Source organism: Pleurodeles waltl, chromosome 1_2 (assembly GCF_031143425.1).
Source record: "Pleurodeles waltl isolate 20211129_DDA chromosome 1_2, aPleWal1.hap1.20221129, whole genome shotgun sequence".
Lineage (NCBI taxonomy): Eukaryota > Metazoa > Chordata > Amphibia > Caudata > Salamandridae > Pleurodeles > Pleurodeles waltl.
In genome coordinates this window covers 1,124,221,005-1,124,234,591 of record NC_090437.1, presented here as the reverse complement: position 1 = coordinate 1,124,234,591, position 13,587 = coordinate 1,124,221,005, and the positions used below count along the sequence as shown (strand labels likewise).

General features: G+C 47.9%; 1 protein-coding gene across 20 annotated transcripts in view; it reads right to left on the bottom strand.

Moving 5' to 3' along the window:
* The window catches only part of PROM1 (prominin 1), a 616,480-nt gene that overhangs the window by 92,896 nt on the left and 509,997 nt on the right, over positions 1–13,587 (bottom strand). For all 20 annotated transcript variants that reach the window (XM_069202406.1, XM_069202442.1, XM_069202511.1 and 17 more), the window contains 2 exons: positions 8,525–8,605; positions 8,349–8,417 (listed from right to left, as the gene is read on the bottom strand). In XM_069202406.1, coding sequence (XP_069058507.1) covers positions 8,349–8,417; positions 8,525–8,605 — 150 coding nt within the window. The remainder of the gene's footprint in view (positions 1–8,348; positions 8,418–8,524; positions 8,606–13,587) is intronic.

Below are 13,587 nucleotides of genomic sequence, written 5' to 3'. Positions count from 1 at the left end.
CAACAGGTACAGCCGCCACCCAGCGCACCAGCTCCGCCCTCCAAGCAGCCCCTCAGCGTTCGCCCCGTGCCCGCTCGCACACAAAGGCGGGCATCTCCTTCGCCCCAGGCACCTCAGGCCCTGCCCCAGTTACCCCTACTGCCCTCAGTGAGGAGGTCATTGACCTCCTCAGGACGCTCATTGTTGGGCAGTCTACCCTTTTGAATGCCATCCAGGGGGTAGAAAGGGAGGTGCACTGGAGCAATGCATACCTGGAGGGCATTCATTCGGGTCAGGCTGCCCATCAGCGATCGTTCAACGCTCTGGCCTCAGCACTGACGGCAGCCATTGTCCCTGTCTCCTGCCTTCCTCCTCCAACTTCCTCCACCCAGTCCCACTCCCCTGTTCCTCTGCCTATCCCAGACACACCTACAGACCAGCCTGCACACACCTCAACACCCAAGGGCAGCTCATCCAGACATAAGCACCACACATCACACAAGCATTCACACAAGCAACAGTCACATGCAGACATACCAGCAGCCACTGCCTCCTCTGTGTCCCCCTCCTCCTCGTCTCCCTCCTCCCTCCCTGTGACGTCTCCACTCACACTTGCATGCACAACATCATCAGCCACTACGTCCATCACCAGCACACCCACCAGAACACTCCACACACGTGCAGTCACCACCCCCACTGCCATTTACACGTCCCCTGTGTCCTCTCCCAGTGTGTCTGTCACCCCCTCTTCCAAACCACACAAACGCAGGCAGCCACCCACCCAACAGCCATCCACCTCACGACAGCCTCCGTCACAAGCACCTGCACCCAAAGACACCACATTTGACTCTCCTACAACCACATCCTCTTCCTCCACTCCCATACCCACTGCACCTACCCTTCCCACTGCTCCTAAAAAGTTTTTCCTGTCCAAAATTAACCTCTTTCCATCACCTGACCCACCCCCTCCATCTCGTAAGAGTCCAATCAGCACCTCAGCCACCACAACCCCTGGACCTACAAGGACCATAGTACAAGAATATTGGAGTCCACCACCTTCAAGGGCAGCTACATCGGCCAGCAGTAAAGGTACAGCCAGCCCACCCCCTGAGAAAAAATCCAAGAAAGGCAAGGGCCGGCGCGAGAGGCCAGAGACGGCAGCCTCCAAAGGCACTACCCTGGCACCGTCAGGAAGTGGGGTGCCACCTGGCACATCTACAAAGGGAGGCAAGGGCCACAGAGAATCACAGAAGGATGGCAAGGGCAGCACGGCCGACAAGTCCGGCAGCAGACGAGCTGCCCAGGAGGGCCCCACCAGCCCCATTCCGGGTGTGAAGGAGGACACCCACAGACCCGGGACTCCAGCACAGGAGGGCCCCGCAAGCGAGAAGTCGGATGGCGAGTGAACTACATATATTGGCCGGATATGGTGCCCTGGAGACACATGTCAAGAACCGCTGAACAGGGCCCTTCAAGACAAGCTCCGCTGAACAGGGCCCTTCAAGACAAGCACCGCTGAACAGGGCCCTTCAAAACAAGCACCGCTGAACAGGGCACTGCCGTCTCAAGAACCGCTGAACAGGGCCCTTCAAGACAAGCACCGCTGAACAGGGCCCTTCAAGACAAGCACCGCTGAACAGGGCCCTTCAAGATAAGCACCGCTGAACAGGGCCCTTCAAGACAAGCACCGCTTCACTGGGCACCGCCGTCTCAAGCACCGCTCCGCTGGGCCCTTCAATTCTGCACCGCTCCGCTGGGCCCTTCATCTCAAGCACCGCTCCACTGGGCCCTTCAACTCTGCACCACTTCGCTGGGCACCGCCGTCTCAAGCACCGCTCCGCTGGGCCCTTCAACTCTGCATCGCTCCGCTGGGCCCTTCATCTCTGCACCGCTCCGCTGGGCCCTTCATCTCAAGCACTGCTCCGCTGGGCCCTTCAACTCTGCACCGCTTCGCTGGGCACTGCCGTCTCAAGCACCGCTCCGCTGGGCCCTTCAACTCTGCACCGCTCCGCTAGGCCCTTCATCTCAAGCACCGCTCCGCTGGGCCCTTCATCTCTGCACCGCTCCGCTGGGCCCTTCATCTCAAGCACCGCTGCGCTGGGCCCTTCATCTCAAGCACCGCTTCGCTGGGCACCACCGTCTCAAGCACCGCTCCGCTGGGCCCTTCAAGTCAAGCACCGCTGGCCCATTGGCAGAAGGGGCAGGCCCGGATCTGTGTCGGGCAGGGCTGCACGATGCACTCTGGGCACCATGCCTCCTCCAGTACCAGTGGAGTCTGTAATCCACTTGAGAGACTGTGGCTTTGCACTCCCCACGATGGCACAGTGGGCAAGCCACCCTTCTGTAGAGACTTGAGAGACTGTGGCTTTGCACTCCCCAGGATGGCACAGTGGGCAAGCCACCCACTGTAGAGACTTGAGAGACTGTGGCTTTGCACTCCCCAGGATGTAACAGTGGGCAAGCCACCCACTGTAGGGACTTGTGAGACTGTGGCTTTCCACTCCCCAGGATGGCACAGTGGGCAAGCCACCCACTGTAGAGACTTGTGAGACTGTGGCTTTGCCCTCCCCAGGATGGCACAGTGGGCAAGCCACCCACTGTAGAGACTTGTGAGACTGTGGCTTTGCACTCCCCAGGATGGCACAGTGGGCAAGCCACCCACTGTAGAGACTTGAGAGACTGTGGCTTTGCACTCCCCAGGATGGGACAGTGGCCATGGAGGCCCCTCGTGGATCTGGCGTCGTGGACTCATGTGGCTGAGGTGCCTCCCCTTCCCTTCCCCCTGAGGTGCCTGTAGTTTTTCTATCTGATGCCCCTGCAGTGTTCTCTCCAAAGGATTCGGGTCTCCTGTGTGGGCTTTGCCCATGTGTTGAGGCCCATTGGCCCACGTACAATGACTGAAACCCAATTTGGACAGGACAATTTACATATGTGTATATAGTTATGGATGTTGGAAATAATTTTTTACTTAGCCTTACAATATATTTGAATTTCATGATCATTTTATTTTGTCTTGGCATTCTTCCGGGGGGTTTGGGAGGTGTCAGTCTGAGTTGTTGCCCTGCATTGATGTGTAGGTAGTTGTGGGTGAGGGTGGGTGTGTTTTGTATGTGTGTGCCCGTAATCTTTTCTCCTCCCCCCTCCCCTGTGTCGTAGGTGCAGTACTCACCGTTGTCTTCTGCGCCGGCGTTCGTGCTCCTGGTAGAGGAGCAGGTAGACAATAGCTGGTAGGATGTGTAGTTCTGGTTCCACGCTGTCCAGATTCCTCGTGGAGTGTGTAGAGGTGAGCGTTTTCCCGTTCGTAGTCTGTTTCCGCCGTGTTTTTATCGGCGGGGCTCCCGCCCCGGAAAAGGTGGCGGATTGGTGAGTTGTGATAGGGTGGGCGGTACATTGTCTCCCGCCTGTCTGTTGGTGGTGACCGCCGCGCTGTTTGTTTGTCCCGCCGTGGCGGTCGGAGTGTTAAAGTGGCGGTCTGTGTTGGCGGTTTCCGCCAGGGTCAGAATTCCATTTTTTTGACCGCCTGCCTGTTGGCGTGTTGGCCGCCGCTTTAACACCGACCACCAGGGTTGGAATGACCCCCACAGTGTTTAGGGACACATTAGCCTTCACAATTGATATCCATTTTTGCTGAAAACCCAACACAGTCTCTTCCCCAATTTTTGGAATGAGAAGCATTTAAGGTGGTAGTGAGTGGGGTGCCCATTAATGCCATTGTAGGTGCCCTCAATGACCTTGTATGCATTGAAAATCATTTAGGCCCAATAAACAGGCCGCTGCAGTGGATGCTGAACTCCTAGAAAGACTGTGGATTATCAATTATGCTACATACACACAAAAAACACACACTGAAGGCAAATGGCCAGGGCAGTGCTCGCTAGGATGATAAAACTGGCACCACCGCCACCCCTATCTTATCAGTGTTCATATCACTGACTACCCCTATCACAACCTAATTGGTCATTAACAAAACCTTTAAATACTTCCACACCACGCTATACACACACCATCCTGACCCAGCCTATAGTATCTCATTCCCTGAGGGATTACAGTTACCTGGTGCATCCGCTACCAACTGTGAGGCGCTGGGTGCTCCACTCGCAACGGATGAAATATGACACACCATTAATGACCTCTCTCATAATAAGACGCCAGGATTGGACGGACTACCTGTTGAATTTTATGCCACATTCACGGCTTGCTTAGTGTCACGGCTTTATAAAGCATCACTCGAAGCAGGATCATTGCCCCTCGCTACGAGCCAGTCAGAGTCACCTCCTTGCTGAAGCCAGGCTGTGACCCAGAGGTTTTGACCTCTTGCAGGCTGTTATCCTTGTTAAACACTGAATACAAAATATTGATCAATGTACAGGTGGGAGGCCTGCTCCCTCTGCTTCCACAATTAACAAATTCAAACCAGTGCGGTTTCCAACCACGCTATAACACCTCGCTCAACATTCGCCGTTTTTACCAAATCATAGACATTGTTTGGGATCAGTATCCAGAGTGTGGATATCCTCTCCCTAGACCTCCAACAAGCATTTGATACACTTGGGTGCTGCTTTATGTTTGCAGCCCTTGCACAGTTTAACATTATCCCTTCCTAGATGCGCTGGTTGATAACTTGTCCGGATTTTGGGTGAACTACGGTAAGTCCCATGGTTTCTCCTGTGTAGATACCACCAATAAGGATAGTCTTCCTTTTGGCCCTGATAATATACGGATAACCCACCAAACGTACAGATATATTGTGACCCTAAAGACCTCTTGGATGGCAATCTTTTGAGAACTATTAATGCATTGAAATCTCAAACTGAATTCCGGATCGCCTTCCACCTTTTGCTCGCAGGACGGCTGACTCTTGTCAAAATGGTCATGTTAACCTGACTGTTATATTATTTTGTCAACCTGCCAGGGGTTATCCCCTCATCGGTCTTCAGACTACTCAACTCCTTATTAATTGACATGATGTGGGGGTCTGGGAGATGCAGAATTGGCCTTTCTAAAATGCAATTGCCGTCTTGTAGTGGGGGAGTCCCGGAGTATAAAACCCATTGGTTTATGAGACAGCTGCAATGACTGTTTTTATTGGTTGGCAGGACATAACATGACTGAAATAGGCTATACATGGCATATGCTTAAACTGGGTAAACTACACCGCCTGTTCTTCCCAGGGTAAGACTGCCCACCCCACAGCCCCTGTTATTCCGCATAGCTCTCATATACTGGAAAACTGTTCTACATTACACTGCCTTGCTCCCACATTATGCCCTGAGTATCCCACTCAGAGGCCTCCCCACTTCTCTGGGCATTCTAACAGCTACTAGATTGGCAGCATGGGAATAGCTGGGGTTCAGCTGGTTGGAGACACATTTGCGGATCATCATATGATGGATCACCTGGATTTTATTCAGGCTCAGGGCTTCTGGAGACTCTCTTTGTGACACGTGTTTGTATCCTTCAGTATGTTTGTGTACACTGGCTGTCACTTGGCTCCAAACCAGAGACTCATGAGCTTGTCCAAGGGATGCATATCATGGGCCACAGTCAGCGCCTGGTTATATGGTTGTGCAGAGGCTTTCGCTCCCATCTTGCTGCCCCATTAACTACTCTGCGCACCAAGTGGGAGAAAGACCTATCTCGCTTTCTCCATGGTAAAGAATGAAAATTCGTCATTGCGTCCCCCTGCAGTCTTTCCCGCAACTCCTGTTTAAAATTTATAAAATATGCAATTCTGCATTATGCTTATCTCACACCACGTAAACTACATTCTATGTCTCTCACTGTCTCCTCTCACTGTCCCCATCACCAAACACAAGACGTGGATTTACTCCAAGTTTTGGGCCTCTTCCTCATTGTCTCCTTACTAGGAATAGGTTCGGAGCGTCTTGGTGGACCTGTTCGGGTCTGAATACTGGGGCACAATCAAACACTGTCTGCTGGGCTTATACCGGAGGCCTAAAGGTTTCAAGGCTATGGGACATATCAATTTAGTGCTTATATTGGCAAAGCGCCTATGGACAAAGCAATGGAAGTCACCCATGGATCCCCATGTCTTCCAGTGGAGAGAAGATGTGGGGCATTGGGTAACAGAGGAGAATTTTGCGATACATAGAGAAGAAAGCCATGGAGTGTGCAATACCCAATTGCCATGGATTGGGATGTTATTCTTGAATGCTTTAAATCCCAAAAGGAGAGAACTAGACAGACTCCCTACCCTTTCCCTTTAAACACCTATCAATCGACCCTCTGTGCACGCTACACTGGAACTTCCCCTCCCACACCGCTATGCCACGGTGGACCATCGGCACTCATGGGGCTTACTGACATTCTCTGCCTTACTCCTTTATTCACCATTGTTTTGCTTGGTCTCGGTAAACTGACATAACATCCAACTAGCATGTTTTGCGATGTCTCACAACACGAGTTTCACCTGCACACCAATATCTCTAATCCATGCAAAGAACAACCGTGTGACACAATAGTATCATGACAGTTGGGAGGAGTGTGGGGGGGGTCATGTTGCCTTTGCATTGTTGTGAATATTTCCTATGGTGAGATGGTCTTACTTCTGCCATAGCTTTTAGTCTTTCATTTATTTGTTATACATGCCATTATGTTAATTGTGTCAAGTGAATGATCTTTGTCATTCCACATTATTGGGTGTGTGTAACATTATACAAGGTTCAATTCCTGTACATAGTCGGGCCTCTTCTCTGAAAAATGCACATATTATCTTATGTATTCGTTTATGCTTATAAAATGCAATGAAGTTTGTGTTAAAAAAACGAATTATATAATTTCAAATGTTGTGTTGCAGTGATTTTATCAATGATGTTATAGAACACGTTATAAGGGATGTAATATGTCTGACAATTAACTGTGCATGTGTATATGTATATATATATGTATGTATGTATATATATATATTTTTTTTCTCTCCAAATGAAGTCCTCCTCCTGAACCATCGATACGGTGGCACAGCACAGACAAGTCCGCAACCAAGATATTGTAAATGATAGAATTATTTATCACCAAACTGCCAAATCCTTTAACAAAGTTCAAATAATGAATAATAAAATGTACATGAGAGAGCGAGAGAGTGTCACACTTTCCATTGAAAAGGCATTTTTTGATTTGCCTATAACTTTAACTGTGTAGCTCTGAGAATGAATTTGCACCAAATATGGCAAAGTAGCTTAGGCCAATTTCTAATTTGTATGCAGATACATGAAAAAACATGTTAAGGGAGGTTGAAATAGATGTGTTTTAGCATTGTAGCTCCCACAGAAAATGTTGCTTTAACCTTTAGCCTAACCTGTTGGAAATTGTACTCCAAACTGGAAATAGAAATAGAACTTTACTCTAAAAGTGTGCTGTCCTATTCATTAGCGTGTGTGATAAGTGTTTAAAAATATGCTTTGTGAGCTTTAAATGGTTAAACCAATTCTACATATGTGGTATTCGTTATTTTTTTTTTTACTACTGTGATTCGCGGGAGAAAGGCTGTGGAATTCTTTCTGTCCACCATCCAGAAAATCACGGATCATTTCAGGTTTGTGAACTTTGCACTGTAGAAAAAAAAATACACAGCCACCGGGTACCACCCTTAGAGGTGTGCAACCCATGGGCAGTACTGAAAGGTACCCAGAGGAGTGCAAATTTGATTCCAACTCGAGAAAAAGCGTAGAAAATGTCAGACAATCCAAAACCAAAAAACGATTGTGAGCCTGCATTTTAAGATTTCACTGCCATTTTGTGAATGATTCGTGAATCAAATAGGACGTTTGTGTGGTGGAAAGAAAAACAAAGGTTCGAGGCATTAAAAACACAGGATGTTAGATGAAGGCCTAGTGCAGCCAGGGGTAGGCTGACAGCAAAGAGATGCACACATAGCATTGGTCACAAGCCAGGCCACGTGGCCGACCCCCTGCTTTACCTGGCCAAAGGCTGTGTACTGTGGGGTTTGCCCTGTTGGACACGGGGACTGGTCACAGAACAAACCTCGCAGCCAACCCCGCTGTGCATGGCTGAAAGTCAAATGTAGCAAGGGTTGAAAATTAAGTGCATCATAAAAAAACAGTTACATTCACTGAAAAGAACACAGTTAAAAGTGAGTTATGGTTGTGGCTCAAGTATGGTAAACGGTTTAACACAAATGTTCAAGTTACAGAAACAACGCAAAGATAACCACATGGTAGGCTATTTATGGAGTTTGTTTTGTAATTGTATTTTTTCAGTGACAAGGTAAGACTACGTGCACCATAGCCTCAGTGTAACTATATGTTCAGTGTCTTCTGAATAAACTGTGTTTGACTAATATTTTTTCCAAACTAAATAGCACATCTTTAGAAAACATAGCAGTTACTTACTGAGTCCTTCACCCACTGAATATACTGTACAAAGTATCCAATAATTGAGTCAGCAAACTTTTTGGATTCCTAAAACAGGTGTAGAAAAGATTACCTCTTGTTACAAAAATCAGATTTTTCTATTAAAGGAAAAAAACAACTTTCAACAGTCCAAAGAGAGCAATAAAAAACTTTACCTTGATGATAACTGTGGAAGCATTGTTGTTTATTAGAAACTGAGCTGCGTCAATTGATGCAATTACACTCGAGATTTTTCCCTGAGAAAGAAAATATTATTTTTTAGTTTTCTAAGTACAGGATTTAACTTATGTATGGACTGTACTAAACAATTACAACAACAGCACAACAAGCTACGTTATTGTATCTCTTCACTTGTTCTTCAGTTTCATTTGGTTGCTCTTGGCGTGTGAGCAGCAATGCACCCACATGCCTTGAAGACATGCACAGTTCCCATAACACTCACTTCCGAATTTAAAACAATCAAAGATATATAACTTGTAAGTGGATGTTCACCGTGCCTATTTCAGAAAGCATGATTGCACTGAGTGCTCATGTATTTGGAGATTGTCCGATGGGGATGGATTTGTATTAGAAAGTGACCAATGCAAATCCCGTTATTCTCAATTTTTGTGGACATCAAATGTTGGTTCTAGATTATGATTCCAGCAGAAACAGGGCAAACCTAACCCACAATAACACAGACTGGCCTCTCCACGACCCAGTGGCATGCAAGGACCTTAGAAACCTACATTTAGCAACAAGGACATGGTTATATAGACCATTACTAATGGAGAGATATCGTAATGGTTCCACTACACACTGTAAAACATTTTTTGCAAGGCAACCTAATATACCACTGGGCGGCCAGGAAATATGGCATTTCTGCACTTATCACCTCTGTTGAATAAATGCTTTGCTCCCCATCAGTAACACGCTCACATCAGAGGCCCTAGTATGAAGGACGCTTTTTATTGGAACAAGTAGGTTTCAGGAAGCTGATGAGAAGAGCGTTACCACCATAAAGATGAGATACATCAAGACGGTTTAGCTTCTTGATCATCATTCTTTGAAACTCCTGTTGTTTGCTAGAGTGGGGAGAATGCAGATCGAAGTCTTAGTCGTACTCTGTTTGAGGTATACCTTGAACACTCAGAGTTTGATGGCTAAAAGGCAGGTCTTGAGACCTCATGTTATGATGTGATCTTTAAGTCTGGCTGGGTGTCAGCTGTGCATTAACGAGTGATTATTTTCATATCTGCTATTAGGACTCCCAGAGGTTTCAAGTACATATGGAAAATGACAGGAAATAGAGTAGAACCTTGGGAATACTGCATGCCACCAGAATCATGAAGAACCCACCATAACCAGCATGTCTATGTTCTCCAAGTATAGGTATTTGTTCAGTCAACATTACTAAATCCCTTCCCCAAAATCTTCGTAAGAGGTTTATGTATGAAAATATCAATAGGAATGGATGCTTTATCCATAGAATAATAAATAAAAAAATCAACTGACAGTTTGAAAAAAAATTATGTTCCAATTAATATCAATCAATTCAATAATCCTGACCACAATTTCCTCAAGTAACATAGTCCAGTTCTGAAGTGGACTTTAAGATTTGCACATGTTTCTTGACTGAGAATGCAATGGTGTTCCTGGTCTCACTTAAGATTTTTCAACTACTTTCTTTGATCTTTCTGGAACTCTTACAAGTGCTAAGGAGAACAACTCTGTTGGAAAATGGGTTATTGGTAGGGCAGGTAGGTACCTACACCTAGCAACAAGCCACTAACCTCCACATAGGTACAGTTAGGTCTCAGTAAATTAATCCCAGCTCAACCCTTGGTAGCTTGGCAACGAGCGTCAAGGCTTAACTTAGGAGACAAAGTGTAAAGCATTCAAATATCACAAAACAGTAATTAAATAAAACACAGGAAACAGTTTAAAAATCCAAAACCAATTTATAAAAATAGTTTATATTTTTATCTTTAAAATGACACAAAAACTATTAAAATCGGTTCAGGGGAACCGGAGATATGAATTTTTAAAGAATTATTACTTTTCTAGCGCTTAGAAACAAAAAGCGCCAATTGGGTCATCTGGTTGCACCTCGACCGGGGCAAAGTCAAACTTTCAGGCCGACCGCGATGGAGCCCTGCTCGGCTACAGGTCGCGGGAGGCCTCGGTTAAAAAGTTACCTTCTGACTTAGTCTTTATTTTGAAGTTTTTCTTCACCGGGACGAACCTGCCAGTTGAATCCGACCTCCTGGAGCCCTTGTCCGGATACGCGATGTGGGTTTCCTCGGTGGAGACTTTTACCTTCGGACTTAGTCGTTTTTTCGAGATGAAAATCCTTCGACCGGGGTAAACCTGGATCTTGATCCGACGTCTATGGAGCCCTTCTCGGATACGATGGCTGGGAGGTCCCGGTCAACTTTTTACGTTCGGACTTAGTCTCTTTTTTGGATGTTTTTCTTTACCGGGACGAACCACGAAGTCAGGCCGGGTCACGGTTGAGGCAAGCCGGCTAGAATTTCCGCGGCGGGTCGGTCCCTCTCTGGAGCTTTTTTCCAAAAATTCTCAAATCTTTTCCAAACTTCTGGGGCTTCACCCAGATGTTCTTTTAAGGTTCTTTTGGGGTCCACAGCTCACCCCAAGGGTCCAGAAGTTCTGTGATGGTCCTTGGGGGGGTGCGGACTTCAACTCCCAGAATGCACCTGGCGCAAACTCCTTTTTGGCCACTGGACAGTGGTCAGCTGGTCGCTTTCTTCAGGAGTTGGTGCAGGCGACTCTGGTTTAGCAATTTTTCACCTGTAGCAAACAGGGAGTCCCTCCTTGAACCAGTTGAAGCCAGGCAAAGTCCTTCTTGTGGTGAAGCCCAAGTGTGCAGCTGGTGCAGTCCTTCTGAGTGCAGGGTCCAGGTGCAGGCCAGGGGTCCAGCAGGGCAGTCCTTCTTCTTCTTTAGTTCCTTTCTTGTTGAATTCTGGAGGGGATCTGAGGTGTGGGTGCAGGTCTGCCAGTTTTATCCTTGCTCCTGGGTGAAAAGCAGCGGGGCCCTGGTTCTCCAATCAGGACAGGGTCGTCCCCCTGTGATGACCACTTCCTGGGAAGTGTGGCAAAAATCCATCCCAGAAGGCAACAGTCTCTAAAAATCCAACATGGATGAATCTGATTTTTGGAGGTTACATCTGGCTGAGCCCACCCACTGGTGTGGCTAAAAATCATAAACACACCCCTCTCCTGCCCTCTCCTAATCTAATCAAGGGGGCACCTAGCTGTCTGGGGTTGCAGGATGTGGGGGTGTTGCTGGGTGCTGCAAATGTCCTTCTCTGCCTTTGAAGACCAGTTTGGCAGCCCTCCCCCTTCCTGCCTCACCATCTGCTGAGGGGAGATTCTCTCCCCCAAGCACATTCCTTTGTGTGAAGCCTGGCCACTTCACACCTCATCAAGGCAGCCTGGCAGAAGCTGCTGCAGGCTGGCCAATCAGAGCACAGCAGCAAAAACAATGCAGAGCTGAAATTGGCAACTTTTTAGGTAAAGTCTAAACTTTTTACCTGAACTAGTTATATTAAATCCAACAACTGGAAGTTGTAGGATTTATTACAACAATTAATTTGATACCAAATTCTTGGTATGCAACATTTAAGGAGACTTTAAAATGTAAAATAAAGTCTGCCCATTCTAGCCTATGAAGGCCATTTACTTCAATGAGGGAAAAACGAATTTGGCTGTTTTTACCTCACCAGGGCTTATAAATCTATTTTTATAAAGTCCTGCTTATAGTTACATGGCACCCAGCCCTAGGGGCACATAGGGCACACCTTAGGGGTGACTTATATGTACAAATAAGGTAGTTTAAGACTTTGGAAGTACCTTTAATTCCAAAGTCGAATTTGCATATAACTTTAATTTAAAAGCAGCCAGCAAGGCAGGCTTGCTTTTAAAATGACACTGGGCACCTCAGCAATGCACCTAGGTGTGCACCACCTATGCTGTGGTCCCTAAACCTACATGCCCTACCATATACTAGGGACTTATAGGTAGGTTAACTTAGCCACTTATAATTAGCCTAATTTGCATATCCATTTTACACAGAGTACAGGCCCTGGGACTGGTTAGCAGTACCCAGGGCACCTTTAAAGTCAGGAAAACACCAGCAAAAAGTGGAAAATGGGGTCAAAAAGTTATGGGGCCTCTGCAATCAGCCCTGTTTTCTCACACAACCCCCCCCAGCCCACACGCCCAGGAGACTCAGCCCAACCCTGGGAGAGTCTTCCTGGCTTGTTAGGCGAGGAAGACAGTGAAGAAAACTGGCTGTCCCTTTGCAGGGCCTACTCTGCCTTATATCCTCCTGTCAGGGTCACTCCCTATGGGTAGTGAAGCCATCCCAACAGTAAAAGGACCCAACACAAACTGAAACTTTCCTCTAGGGGGGTCTTCCTCCTTTCTCTCTGCCAACTTGGGTAGTGAGGTGCCCACCTCCCCTACTCCAAACTTTGCTAGGGCAACACCTAGCTTACCCAAAGAGGTCACCCAACACTTGAGCAACCCCACCATGACCAATAGGGTCAGGGGGCCTACTTTGCTATTGGCCCTGGGATCTGCCTCCCAGGCCAAGTACAGTGCTGCCAGGAAGGCTAGCACCCAGCAGAGGCTACTGACAGCTGTCAGTACCCAGAACCACACCCTAAGCTCTCCACTGACAGGTGGCTGAGCTGCTTTAGGGGCATCTTTGGGGTCCTGGCACCCCTCTTGCTGTCTAGAGTGGGGGCTACCACCTCCTGTGGCAGACACCCTCCTTCCACTCTCCCTTCTGTCAGTGCAGGGGCAACACCTTGCATCTGGACAGCTGCCTGACTACTCAGGACTTCCTTGGGGTCAGGTGAGACCTCACCAGTGCCAACTCTGGGCTCCCCCCCTACTGGGGCAGAAGGCCCTTGGCTCCCTGGAACTCTCTTTAAGAGTGGCCTACCCTTCCTTTTCTTCTTTCCTTTTCTTGGGGACCCCTGTCTCCTAACTGTAGGGACTGACTCCCCAGGACTTTGGGTTGGGGGGGCGCCCTGGGCGACCACCCCATCTGTGACCAGACTCACCTCTGGGAGGTCATTGCCCAGGATACAATCTAGGGGGAGGTCAGCACTGACTACCACCCTAATCCAGTCAAGGATACCCTCCCTCTCTAGGGGCACTATGGCTACAGGTTTGGAGGTGACCTCCCCTGTGGCTATCCTGACTTTCT